This window comes from Gallus gallus, chromosome 4 (genome assembly GCF_016699485.2).
Source record: "Gallus gallus isolate bGalGal1 chromosome 4, bGalGal1.mat.broiler.GRCg7b, whole genome shotgun sequence".
NCBI classification, from domain to species: Eukaryota; Metazoa; Chordata; class Aves; order Galliformes; family Phasianidae; genus Gallus; species Gallus gallus.
Window position 1 is genome coordinate 1244824 of NC_052535.1, and position 12900 is coordinate 1257723.

Below are 12900 nucleotides of genomic sequence, written 5' to 3' on the forward strand. Positions count from 1 at the left end.
GGACAGCAATGGTTTCCTCAATGCACACGTCGAATACCAGCTTGAGGACGTGCCCACTGCTGTAAAGCTCTTTGGAAATACACAGAACAAGCAATGTTACCTCTTCCCTACCTCTCCCTGTATTTCTCCTCTTAAAGAGAGCACTAGGCCAGCACACGGAGAATAATGTATGCAAGCTGTGCAATCTAGAAGCTTTACGTGCATTTGGGGGGGAAAAAAAGTAGCAAAGATACTTCCTTCCTCATCCAGGACTTTATTTTTTCTTATTTGATACGAAATTAATTAGCTGTTGTATTCTATACCACTCCATTTTCTAAAAACTGTGTTTTTTGGCACGGAACAGTACTGTGAGCACCCAGCTCACCAGGCTGCAGGGAGAGGGACTCTTTTCTGCATGAAATAAGGCAACAGAAGAGAAGGCTGCACTCCTCATGGCAGTCACCACTGCTGTAAAGTCCAAAAACCATCAAAGATCAGCTGAAAACGTGAATTGCTTCTTAGCTTTTCCACAGGTCAATCATCTCTTTCTCACTGTATACCCAACTGCATACTAACAGAGTACTGACATGCTATTGAGTAGCTTACAAAGAACACCTGGGGGAAAAAAACCCTTTCAGACTCAATATGAATCACTGAAGAGCAGGAGGGATGGGGCAGTTTCCTCACAAATTATCGTAGTCATCATCATCCTCGTGCTTCCTTTTCAAGGGATTCGATTCATTCGCTGCGTTCTGTGATGATACCATATTTGTAGTAATAAGAATGTTCTTTGGTCCAATTAATGAAGGATTAATTAGCACATTCTGAACTGTTGGAGTAGTTGGTGTGGCTGTAAAGAAGAAAGAAAGAGAAGAAGTCAGTAACTGAACACATTGAAAAATGATTTTCCCACACTGAAACCCAATTTCCACTCAGAAGCTCTCAGGTCAGGTAAAGGGGAGAGAGCAGAACTGTGAGGGAACGCAGAAGAGACAGTGAAGGGGTTAAGGGAAATCTGTGCAACAGTGCATGCTCTGGTTGACATCCCTGTGCTACAGCTGGGAACTATAAGTAGGAGTTACTGGAATGTCTGAAGGGAGCAGCGCTTGTCTCACGTGAGGAGATGCAGGAAATTCATAATACTTACTCAAAACTGGAAGTGAAATAACTTTCCCACATTATTACTATAAATCAGTTTCTGTTCTGCTAAAAAGAACACTGGGAAGTTGTGCTGAACTGAGCAATCATTGCTTGGTAGTTTGCCTCTTACCTGTCTTGACCGTTGCCTGAGAAGAAGGGATCTGCACAGTGAACCTCTGCCCGGTGAGCGACACCGGAGTGCCCACTTTTGTTGAAACAGACACTGTTTGTGCTGAAGGTGTTCCTAAAATCAAAACAATTCAGTCAGAATCCATAGCATCCCACTGACACCAGCTATAAGGGAGTTATACACACTTACCAAAGGTTACAACAGTCGTTTTAAAATAAACTTGTTTTTTTTTATGCTGTCAGTTCAGGTGCCAAACGATAAGTGTGTGTCGCACCCGACATTACCAGCACCCTAAGCGTGCTTTAAAAACACTTCAAGACCTTTTCCTTCACAAAATCACCATGGGAAACCCTGCTGAGCTGCTGCTTACCTAAGGTGGGTGTGCTGGGCCTGCTGCTCACAGCTCCGACGCTCAGGCGAGGGACTGTGATCCTTCCTGCAGAGGAGGTGACCTGGAAAGAGAGAACACTCAGTTTAACATCACATTCAGAATAAACAGTTCTTCACACGCAAGTAGGAAGTACTACAAGGCCACAGACAGCTTTGTTAGCCCACAGTTTGTGTTCCAATACCAAAGTTCTCAGACTGTTTGTGGTGTGAATCCATGAGATGGAGAGTTTGTGGACAAAGAGCTGCACAGAGCTGATCTGCCAGCAGCACGCGGGTCGGCGGGGTTAACTGTTACAGGGAAGAATAACTACAACACTCTAATCAACAATGACTCTTCTACTCCTTGTCTAGCACCAAGTCACACCCCTCATTGATACCTGCAATCTAACCTTAAGCTCAATGTTTACAGTTCTTTCTTTAAAGCGCAGGAAAAAACCAACAACAGAGGCATTCAATACTACTCAGCAAGCAAAGTGAATCTTCTCCCTCTAAAACAGACAGATTAAAAACTAAAACATAATAAGTTCAATATACCTTTTAGTATCTGTACTACCAAACACCTTACCTTATTTTTGTCTTTTCCAAGCAGATTGATATGACTTGTAAATTTTGCTGTAAGAAGACTCTTTTTATGCTATTTGTATTTGAAGTTAATTAGCAGTAAGCATACACAGAAATTCTTAGAGACAATAACGACTTACTTTCAGCGTGCACAGGTCAGTACTCATAGAATCATACCATATCACAGAGTTGGAAGGGATCGGGCTGCCCAGGGCCCCCCCACAGCCTTGGGCACCTCCAGGGATGGGCACCCCCAGCTCTGGGCAGCAGTGCAGGGCCTCACCGCTCTCTGGGTAAATGATTTCCCCCTCACATATGATATAAATCTCTCCCCTTTTAGTTTAAAGCCATTCCCCTCATCCTATCACCATCAGACTGCATGAAAGTCGCTCTCCCTCCTGTTTATCAGCTCCCTTTAGGCAGTGGAGGGCACAGCGAGGCCTCCTCAGGGCTCTCCCTCCCCCAGGCCGAACACACGCAGCTCTCAGCCCATCTCCATGGGAGAGGAGCTGCAGCCGTCACACCCCCCCTTCAGCAGCACGAACAGCCCACGCCAGCAGCCCTCCCTGCAAACACAGCGGCCCTCCGTGCAGCCAGCCCCGCCCAGCCCCTCACCTTCTTCTGCAGGGACTTCAGGCGGTAGTTGGGCGCCGTCAGGCAGTATCTGTCAGGGGGCAGCCTGGGCCCGGAGTAAGGTTTGATCAGCGGCAGCGGCGTCTGGTTCTTCTGCCTGGCGATGTCCAACAGGAACTGAACGCAGAGCGTTACGCGCCCGCCCGGCCCCGCCGCCCCCGGCCGTGACCGCGGCCGTACTCACATCGCGGGGCGGAGGGGACGTGAAGGACTGATCCGTGCGGCACTGGATCGCCAACCTCACGTCGTCCGCGTCCACGCTGGACTTCTTGGCGTGGCTGGAGTAAATCTTCGCGTCCTCCAGGATGGTGGTCACGTACCCTGGGGGAAGAACGAGTCCGGGCTCAAAGCGGGAACCCCCCCGCAGGGCCGGGCCCGGCCGCCCCGCACTCACTGTAGGCGAACTCCAGCATCTGGTTGATGACGCGCGGCTCGTACTCCGTGATGCCCATATCCTTCAGGATCTGCGCCATCACCTGCGGGGAGATAAATACCGTCACCTGGGCCCGGCCCGGCCCGTTTTGGCCCCGCAGTCCCGCTCTGTACCTGCGCGTCTTTAGGAGCGCTCTTGGGGGACGCCATCTTCGCCGGCTCCATCGCTTCCGCCTCGCCCAGGCGGCCACTTCCGGTTGCGTCATCAGGGGCGGGAGCGCCGCTACGGAGGCCGGAAGTGCGGTGGGCGTTGCCATGGAGACGCGGCCTCTTTGCGAGGGGGAGGCGGGCGGGGGGGAGGAGGGACCGGCAAGGACTGCAGCCTGCATCGCAGCAACTGCCGCCTTCTTGCTTCGCAACAGGCATTGCAGTGGTGCCGAGTCAGTGTTTTAACATAAATATATCGGTGGAGAAAAGTGACGGCGGCGGCAGCGCACCCCCTCGGGCCCGTGCTGGGCAGTGACCGATCCCCGCAGCCCTTTCTCACAGCCTCAGCGAGCCCAAAGACCGCCCAACACGCACGGATTGCGACTGAGCCCCGCGTCCGAATACAAACAGCCGCTGCTCCGCGCTGCCACGTACTGCAAAGCCTTCCTCAGGTTCTCATCCCTTCAGAGGACACCTCACAGAACCACAGAGCCGTTAAGGCTGGGAAAACACCTCCGAGATCACCACGTGCAATTAAGTGCCAACCTGTGCCCGTCGTGCCCACCACACCTGGAAGCAACAAAAGCGACCTACACGGGGATGCAGACAGCCCTCGGCCCCGTCCTGCACACCGCAACGCAACGATCCCAGCTGTGGGGCTGCAAGGCCTGCAGCAGGAGGGGTTCCCCATCCCGGTGCTGTGGCCGTGGGGAGCAGACCGCACTGCAGAGCATTGCAGAGGGCAGAGGCGGCCCCGCGGGGCTCGAGGCGCTGCGAGCAGCACGTGTCAGTGCTGGACGTGCAGACAGCCGAGTGCTGCTGCTGAGCTCTTTGGCTGGAAGTGCTGCAGCGCTTCGGTCCAAGTCATTTGACTTTCATGAGTCATAGAATATTACACAAAAACATCCTGCAAGGAGGGAACGGAGGATGAATTCCAGACGCTGACCTTAGACAACAAACAAAACCCACTTTTTCCTCTCGTCTCAGCATGGAGGAGGAGGGGAGCTTTTCCTCCGTGATCAGGACACAGACTGGGGATTAGGGTGAGACTCAGCCTCAGCAGGCCATCTGCCAACAGCACCTTTTACAAGAGGAAAGGCACTTCACATGGGTTTACCTCAGAGAGCAGCCAGAAGCCCTTTTGGACCTCCGCTTGGCCACGGAAGCTTCCTCCCCAGCTCCTGTCCTCTGGCCCTGCCATGAATGCCCGTGTTCAGCTCACTGTGAGCACTCCGCCTGCTGCCCGAATAAAGGAGCAGTTGCTCCTCATCTCTGCCCAGACACTGAGGTTTCTTTCAGAGTTAGAAAACAGGAAATCAGGTCACAGTGTGGCCAGGCCTCCTCTGACTGCCACCACTGAACCAGTGACATTCATCAGAGGCGACTCCCCAGGCTGGGAGCAATCTGCTTAGACACTGTGCAGCCCACACCCCCACCCCGGCTCTGCTGTTTAAATCCTCACCAGCACAGCACCAGGTGTTGAGATTTCTAAAGGATTTTTAGAAGTGCTTACGGTGCAGCAAAAAGCGCAGCCCTCGCACATAGACAGCTTGTCTTGAGGCACTGGGGTGCCTCGATCTCTTGAGAAACACAGCCAGTGCTTCAACCGCTTGGAAATGACAGCAGAAATCCTGCTAACGTTAAAAGGAAGGCTCTGTCAACAACGCAGTGACTGTGTTCAGCACTGACCTTTCAAGCCCAAATCCCACACTATTCAGCTCTGCAAAATGATGGGTTATGGACAGTCTTTCAGACAGGAGAGCTGCAAAGAGTACAGCTCCAAGGGGGATGGATGAGGTTCCTTTCGTACCAGGCATCCTGCTCACTTCATCCAGGGTTAGGGAGGAATTCCTGAGGAGTGTGGCAGGACTCACCTTGCTGCAAGCTGAGCAGTGAGAGCAGCACCTCGGACACTGAGCTGAGTGCCATTAACCCACTGTTCCTTGGAGGCTTTCCTTGTGTTTTCTCTGGCACTGATCCCATTTCCCTTTGCCTCCCCCACCCTGGTGCTTCCAGCTCGCAATCTCTGATCTTTTCTGAAGTGGAAAGTAAATCAGGGCTCAATGTCAGGCTGTCTCATTCTGAAGACTGATGTTCAAATAAAGACTTTCCCATTCTAACTTAATACAGCCACTAAAAATTTATCACCCCATGGCATCTGCTGGGTAAGAGCTCAAGTGGGAAAGGCCCTAAATAAACACAGAATGATGGAAAACCGTGAAACTGGTCCAAATGGCCTTGTTAATTTTCCACTATCAAAGAACTGTTTAATCCTATCTGTGACTGCAGGCACTTCTTTCAGGGTAAGGAGGACAGCAGAGTGAAGCGTGTGATTTAGTGCAGCACCATTAGCAGCGCTCAGGGGGGAAAGGATGGATCACTGCACAATGGGCAGCATGGGAGACAGCCACCAGAACTCAGACAGCTCTAGCTGATGTCCTCAGAAACTGTGCTCACAAATCTGGCCAGCCCTGCCCTCCCCTTATGGGACAGACATGGCAATGGCCTTCTGGGAAAGTCATTTGCTTACAAAGCCACAGAGCTCCTGTTCTACCCTTCCCAAGGGCCGAGGCGCAGCCTGTCTTCAACCACCCACTGCTCAGCACCAGCTCTGGTCCATGCCCTGCCACAGCCCGAGGAAGAGGGACCTGCAAAGGTGTGAACTCATCTGCTGGACAAGACTTACTGCCACGGGATCACCAGAGCACCGCTGGCTGCGTCGCGTCATGGAGCCCAGAGCCCAGGTTCTGTACCCAGCACCTCCGCAGCCTGAAGGCAGTCCCCGAGTCCTGAAGGCAGAACAAAAAGCCACACGTTAAGGAACAAACTGAAGCCTATGCACCATTCGTGGCACGAGACAAAATGAAATATAAGCGGTGATAGAAGGGTAAGGGCACACCTCCTTCCCCATTGGCCCTCTGGGACACTTACCTTTAACTTTTCATCCAGAAAGACCTGTTTAAATTCAGTTCAGTGATACTCAGCAAACGTTTCTTCAGCTACAGAAGCGACTGCTCCCAGATAAGGGCAAAGCCCACAACAAACACACAACAACCCTGCGGTCAAATCTGAATACATTCGTATTATTTATTGGCTGTATTAAATATATTATCTATTTGATAGTTACAATTTAGTAATACAATGCATGGCAGCTTTAACATAGAGATACCTCAAAATTACAATACAGGAAAAATGAAGATACCTAACACATTAATGCCACTAGGGTATATCGTTCTGGAATGGATAAGAGCTGATGTCCGTCTGCACTGCGGGAGGCTCTCCGGTACATCTGGAAACGCTGAGTACTTTGTGGCAATTACAGAAGAACTTTTACTTTTTTAGGAGTCGTCCCTTGTTAGTATTTACCTTGCAATCCTAATTTACCTTTAAAAATCATCAGAAATAGTATTGCAAATTAACCTCTACAAACTTCGTTCTAAGAGTTAAAAGAAATAACCCTTTGGCAACAGAGATTTGCTGAAGGCGGTCGTATTTGCTAAAAGTAGACTATAAAGAGGAACAGAGACAGACTGTAAACTCTTCTGCCAACTAAAGACGCTAAGATCTGTATAAAACTCTTTCCAAAAGCGGAGGGAGAGATTTCTATGATATAATAAATGATTAACTTAAAGTTCTGCTACAAGTAGAACAATACATTCAAACATACATTTTTCCAGGACTTTTAATCAAAATAAATAGAGTACAAAATGAAGAGTACGTTTTGAAAAGATTAATTTCAGATTGCACCATAAATCTACTTTTACGAGTATTAAGCGATACTATGTCATAATTTAGGTTTTCCACATCTGAAATACAACACAATGCCTCGAACTATAACGCAACATTATTCACCAACTGCCATAGGAGAAAGACCCTTAAAGTGATTAATTACTGGCAATCCTTGGCCTGCAGCACTAGCACATCCAGCACTCCACGTACAGGCGCCTTGTTCTGGTGGGTATAGTGTGATAACGCTAACTCGACCTTTCTATGCCATACTCCCATGCTGTTAGGAAGACCCATTCTGAAACGCTTTCTCAACTTGCGAGCTCCAGCTTTCAAACCCTTCGGCACAGAGAAGACAGCTGTCAGATTCATCTGTAGGTATTCGCAAGCAGAACTAACGAGAACGGGCAGATGTAGTGCACAGTGCCCACCCAAAATCCCCCCTGACAAACAGGACACGTCTCAGAGAAGCTCATAGCAGGCTGAACATTCCCATCTAGGAAACAACGGAATGTGAAGCTGCTACCACCGGGATAGCAAGTCGGATAAAACATTGTACAAATGTTAGCTAAAAAGAGTTCTTTCACGTACAATTTGATCATTGGGGTTACGTAAGAAGGGCATCCAAAAGCAGTCTGAAGTTTTATTTTTTAGGTTAATAATAGTACAAAAAACATTTGCTCAGTTTGAGCCAAATAGTGTAACATTTATCATAAATGCACTCTTTCTCCTTGAAGACAATACCTGTGCTCTTCTGGAAACGCTGCAAAGATTTCATCCGAAGCACAGGAAATTACTTTTCTCTCAGGCACTGAGAGTGAAATGTGGATTGGGCCAACAGCTGCTCACCACCAGCAGGAAGCACTGCGTTCACAAGCGTGCAATGCAAAGGGGCCTTTTCTGCACTGTTACATCCGAACGCAGCTGCTGCGTGGACATGGCATCCTGCTAACATTGTGTCTAAGCATCTTGATTCAAACCCTAAAAATGCTGGCACCCGCTACTTTAAACGCTCGAAATGATTATTACTGAGTCCAAAATATTAAAATAACTGTAAAGTAGTAATATCGCTAAGTCAAAGTCAATATTCTGCTTTCCTTCTACAGTATATTAAATGTGGTATGCTCTAGTAATGTTCTGCAATACAGTACTGCTCTAAGCTTAAGCATTTGTGCTGCTGTATGTCACGTATACCAAACTGCGACGATGCCTGATGGACTACCACTGCTCTAGCTGTACTTGGAAAGGACTTGTTCTAATAACGCCGGCTCTCTCTGGCTGCCCAAAGGGCCTCGTGTGAATTCAGAGAGAGGAGAGCGTGCACACACACCGGTGTGCACAATAAGGCAGTTTGTGCTGTTTTCTTAACAGCTAACCCTGATTACAGAGGACAAAGGATTACCCTTTCTACAAGAGATCTGTGTTCAGTATTTGGAAAGGATCTGCCGACCCAGCCTCGCTGTCAGCCAGCAGCAGGGCGGAAATGCACACATTTCCAGCTAGGATTTCAATTAGAACTAACCATAAATACCCGAAATAGCTTCTGTACAAAAAGCTGAGCACTGAGTAGGTTCCTGTCTACTTGATCACAAAGTACTGAATAACGACAGCAAACAAAATAGCAACCACTGCGAACCCGCAGAGAAGAACGATCGCAATGAAGCGCTCTTCATGCAACGTCTTCTTACTGTCTGCCAGCTCCGGCGGCACGGCGGCACACTGCGGCTCCAGCTCCTGCTTCTGAGATGAGAACACTGCACTGGGGCTGTAAGGTCCATACAGTTCTTGGGATCCAGCAGCGTCCTGGGACTGACGGCCAGCGCAGACTCTGATCCGGTATTCACAGTTTGTCTGCAGGCCTGTGAGACGGAAGGAAGTCTCTGGTCCCTTGTATACCTGGTCAGCACAAGAAGAAAGAGAACCACTCTCAAAAGGATTCGTCTTACCAGCTGCCTTTGCAGCCATTTGCTCTGACAGCAAGCAAAGCGTCAACGCAGATATGAAACAAGTTTGCTTAATAGATTATTTCCACATAAGTGCTTCTACTTGAAAGGAAGAGCAGAAGCAGCAGGAATTTCCCTGCTGACGAAAACGACAAACTGAAGAAAACACACAGTTGTGCAACCTGTGTGGGGCTTGAGAACAGCACTCCAAAAAGCCTGCCCACCCTTCCCTGCCGGGACATACATCTGTAGTGATGCTCCTTCCCTGCAGTGCAGTTAAAAGCGTATGCCTGGCATGAAACATTCAAACTACTGCTGCTGCCTGGAACAGATCTCACGGGAGCTGAGTAAAGGAGGTGGGAACTGCAGTGTGCTTTGGAATAACTTAAGAATTTAAAACATTATCAGATTTGTAAAAAACAAACAAACAAACAATTCAAGAGGAAGATGTTGGCAATCCTTTTTGTAAGTAAAAAGCCTCAAGTTCATTCTGTGAGACTGAAGGTACCTGATCAAACTCTCTCCCAGCAGCAAGCTGAAGGATGTAAACAATGGAATCTCCTTTCATTGGCTGTAAAGGTTCCCATGTGATTTCATAAGTGTTTTCTTCCAGCTGATTTGCTTTGGGTGCTAGAATAGAAGCAATTTGTTGGTAGTTTAGAAAAGGGTCTGTACAAGCATTTTTGCTTCTTCCAGTTGGAAGGAAGAAGCCAAAATCACCAGTTGCAGTCATTCATATTCATAGTTTCCTTGCTTAACATAATCCTTTAGTTTGTACACGTTCCATTTTACTGGGAAAGTGGGTTTTTAGCATCCACCCTTCCACATACACAGCTCGCAGAGGTCTCTAACGCTCACCTTTAAGAGATGCAGGGGGAGACTTGGTTGTAGTGAAAGCGTAAACGTCAGAAAACTCTCCCTCTCCAGCATCATTGTATGCCTGGATTTTGAAATAGTACGTGGTGGATTCACTGAGCCGCTGTACTTTGTATGTATGACACGGACCACTATAAACTGTAACAAACCTGGAAGAAAAAACACAATACATACAAGTCAGAAGTATTCAGTGATCACTAATCTGTATGTGTGACGTTAGCACAAAAATGCTGACAATGCATTCCTTGTGCCCCAGCATCACATACACGCATGTGCTGTGCACAGCAGGTAGCTGAGCACTGCTATTGTGACCAGTGGTTCCTTACGTGCACTCCTCAGCAGCACACACCATCCATGCTGCTTCCAGACTTCATTGGCATTCCCCAGGCATTCATTAAACTGGCAGGGCACTGAGCTACAGCACCCCACAGAAAATACATGGCCGAACTCTGGGTTTCAATCAGGAGAAGAACCCCTGTGTCAGCGAGGTTTGTTTGTAATTGCAAGTAAAGAACAGCTGTGTGCCTGTATGCAAACTGGACTTCATTTCAGAATGTTCATGAAGTCCAAAAACTGACAAGGCTGTCAGACAGTAATGTGTTATTATCTGAGCAGTAAATAGGACTTACTTCTTACAAGTACATACAAGCACAGCAGCTATTAGCAGCACTTCTGTAGTTGAAAGATGGGAGGCCAAAATGCAAACAAAGCAGGAACACTTGGGACACCCAAGCAACTCACTGGTGCAAACAGAGGTGAGAATACTTAAAAAAGCCTTAAAAAACCTGACACAAAGTTTTAACGTGACAAGAATATCCTCAATGCTCTGATTATCTTACCTGCCAAACCTGTCCTCCATCTGCAAGTTGAACTGTGTAGGGTTGGTAATTAAAGCTCTGCTAGGACCTTCACCCCATTTAAGTTTAAGGCTCTGGTAGCTGAAGACCACACATTCAAGGTGAGGAGGGTCAGGAGGTAGTGGTTTCGTTTTGGCTTTAATGGAATGACTGAAAGGACCAACTCCAAAGCTGTTTATGGCCTGTATTCTCACCCTAGAAACGTGAGAAGAAGGGCTATATGGTTATTATTGGGCCCTGGATGCTAAGTAATCAGAGTTAACATCTGTAAAGAATATAACTACGAACAATAAAGGAATTAAAACGCAGTTAGAAATTAAAAATAATCTATTTCAAAACAAGTGAAAATAACTGCAATTTCAACCTAATGAAACTTCAGTGTTTCTCAGCATTGTTCAGGCTTACTCTACACTGTGAACAAGCACCCAGCTTCTCCAAGGTGACGTTCAGCCAAGAGCAGAGGCTCTACCCCTCTGCACACACACACACCCATCTTTTGGTTTAGTACCAATCATACCAAATAAGCAATTAGGAATTAAAAGAAGCCTAGAGTAAAGCCTTGGCTTTGAGACTGAACAGCAGTCTTACTGCAGACACCTTAACTCTTCCTGCCAAATGTCATGGCTTAAAGTCTGAATACGATGATTTGATGTGTTCAGAGTTGCAGAGTGAACCAAGCAGATGCTCTGTAAGCTGAATGACATTACTATAAAGCATAAAAACACTGCCCTCAAAGTCAGTGACTGAAAAATCTTACAGATGCGGCTTCGAAAGAAAACTGGTAATTATTACCTGTACAGAGTGTCAGGCAGCAGATTCTCAAGAATGTGGCTTGTATTCCTTCCAACAGTTACAAGCTGCTTTTCCCCATATTCTATATTATATCCAGTGATCTCCGCCCCATGACAACACGGTTCTTCCCATTGAATTGCAAGGCACGTTGATAAAGGAAGAGGAACTTCCATTTGGTCTTCCTCCAGCAGCTGCAGTACGGACACGGCCGCAGGCACTGATGCAGGGGTTGTCACCACTCCAGTCTCTCCAAACAGCCCAACCCCAGCGATGTTCACAGCCTGGAAGGGACACCACAGATTGTTAACTGAATCCACGCTTTTCTACTCAGTACATTTAACATGCTCCCTTTTGTATGCCATCACAAGCATGGAAGAGCGTGGGAAACTGCCCAAATAAATCGCAAACGTGACAAAACTCCTGGTATTTAATGCAACATCTTATTTTTAGATACATGTAGTTAGGAGGGACTGGGGGGGAAGGAAAGCCCTAATAAATGACAGTACATAATTGCATTCATCCAGAACTGAAGTTTTTCTTCCAGCTATATCTACTTGCTCCCTTGTTTACTAATACAAAAAAGGCTTTTCATACCTGTACACGACAATAATACGTGGTTGCAGGTGTGAGACCCTTTACTTCATAGCTCTGGCAAGGGCCTGTGTAAATGACATGCATTGATCCTTCCACCTGTCCCCACTCCAGTCTGTATTCACTGATTTCTGCACCATTGCACGCAGGACTCTGCAGGTTTCAAGCAACAAATTACATGTTCATCATACAAGTATGGTCTCTCACTACACCAACAAAGACATCAAAACAAGCACTGGGGTTGAAAAGCTGAGTTTGAGAGAAGTGTATTTATTAACAGTCTGTCTTCTCAGATATGACACTCTTGCACTTCACTACAACTAATACAGGCACCAAATCTACAAAAATAACATATGCCTCTACACAGAGACGTCTGAAATATTACACCCATACACCTGTCACTTCTTCCATTTCTGTGCCATGTGTACGTTACCACGATTCTAAGAGCTGTATAATCATTTCTGTCTTACTGAACACCATTAGCACCTACCTCCCAGGAAACTGCAACACAAGCTGCGTTTTTACAAGTGATCGTAGGTTTGCAGCACTGATCAGGGGGCCCTGGGGCAGTACAGATCTCTGCTTTGTCCGAGTGAGGACCAAACTGCAAAAAGAAGTACAACCTCATGAATATAGCAACAGAGTCAAGCAAAAACTGACAGGTGAGCGTATAAGCTGAAGAAAACAGATTACTTGTAACAAT

General features: G+C 47.3%; 2 protein-coding genes across 22 annotated transcripts in view; both read right to left on the reverse strand.

Annotated features, from left to right (window-relative positions):
* Positions 1-233: 233 nt before the first annotated feature.
* On the reverse strand, positions 234-3446 carry TAF9 (TATA-box binding protein associated factor 9). The gene is made up of 7 exons (NM_001277796.2): positions 3380-3446; positions 3228-3309; positions 3018-3154; positions 2816-2950; positions 1620-1701; positions 1250-1363; positions 234-829 (listed from the first exon to the last, which is right to left on the reverse strand). The coding sequence occupies exons 1-7, from the start codon at positions 3428-3430 to the stop codon at positions 663-665; spliced, it is 768 nt and encodes a 255-aa protein (NP_001264725.1). The 5' UTR covers positions 3431-3446; the 3' UTR covers positions 234-662.
* A 3028-nt stretch (positions 3447-6474) lies between these two features.
* The window catches only part of LOC422151 (fibronectin type III domain containing 3A-like), a 37731-nt gene continuing 31305 nt past the window's right edge, over positions 6475-12900 (reverse strand). For all 21 annotated transcript variants that reach the window (XM_015278350.4, XM_046940935.1, XM_420152.8 and 18 more), the window contains 7 exons: positions 12688-12801; positions 12201-12350; positions 11607-11887; positions 10797-11009; positions 9940-10106; positions 9590-9711; positions 6475-9034 (listed from right to left, as the gene is read on the reverse strand). In XM_015278350.4, coding sequence (XP_015133836.2) covers positions 8717-9034; positions 9590-9711; positions 9940-10106; positions 10797-11009; positions 11607-11887; positions 12201-12350; positions 12688-12801 — 1365 coding nt within the window. In that variant the 3' untranslated portion in view covers positions 6475-8716. The remainder of the gene's footprint in view (positions 9035-9589; positions 9712-9939; positions 10107-10796; positions 11010-11606; positions 11888-12200; positions 12351-12687; positions 12802-12900) is intronic.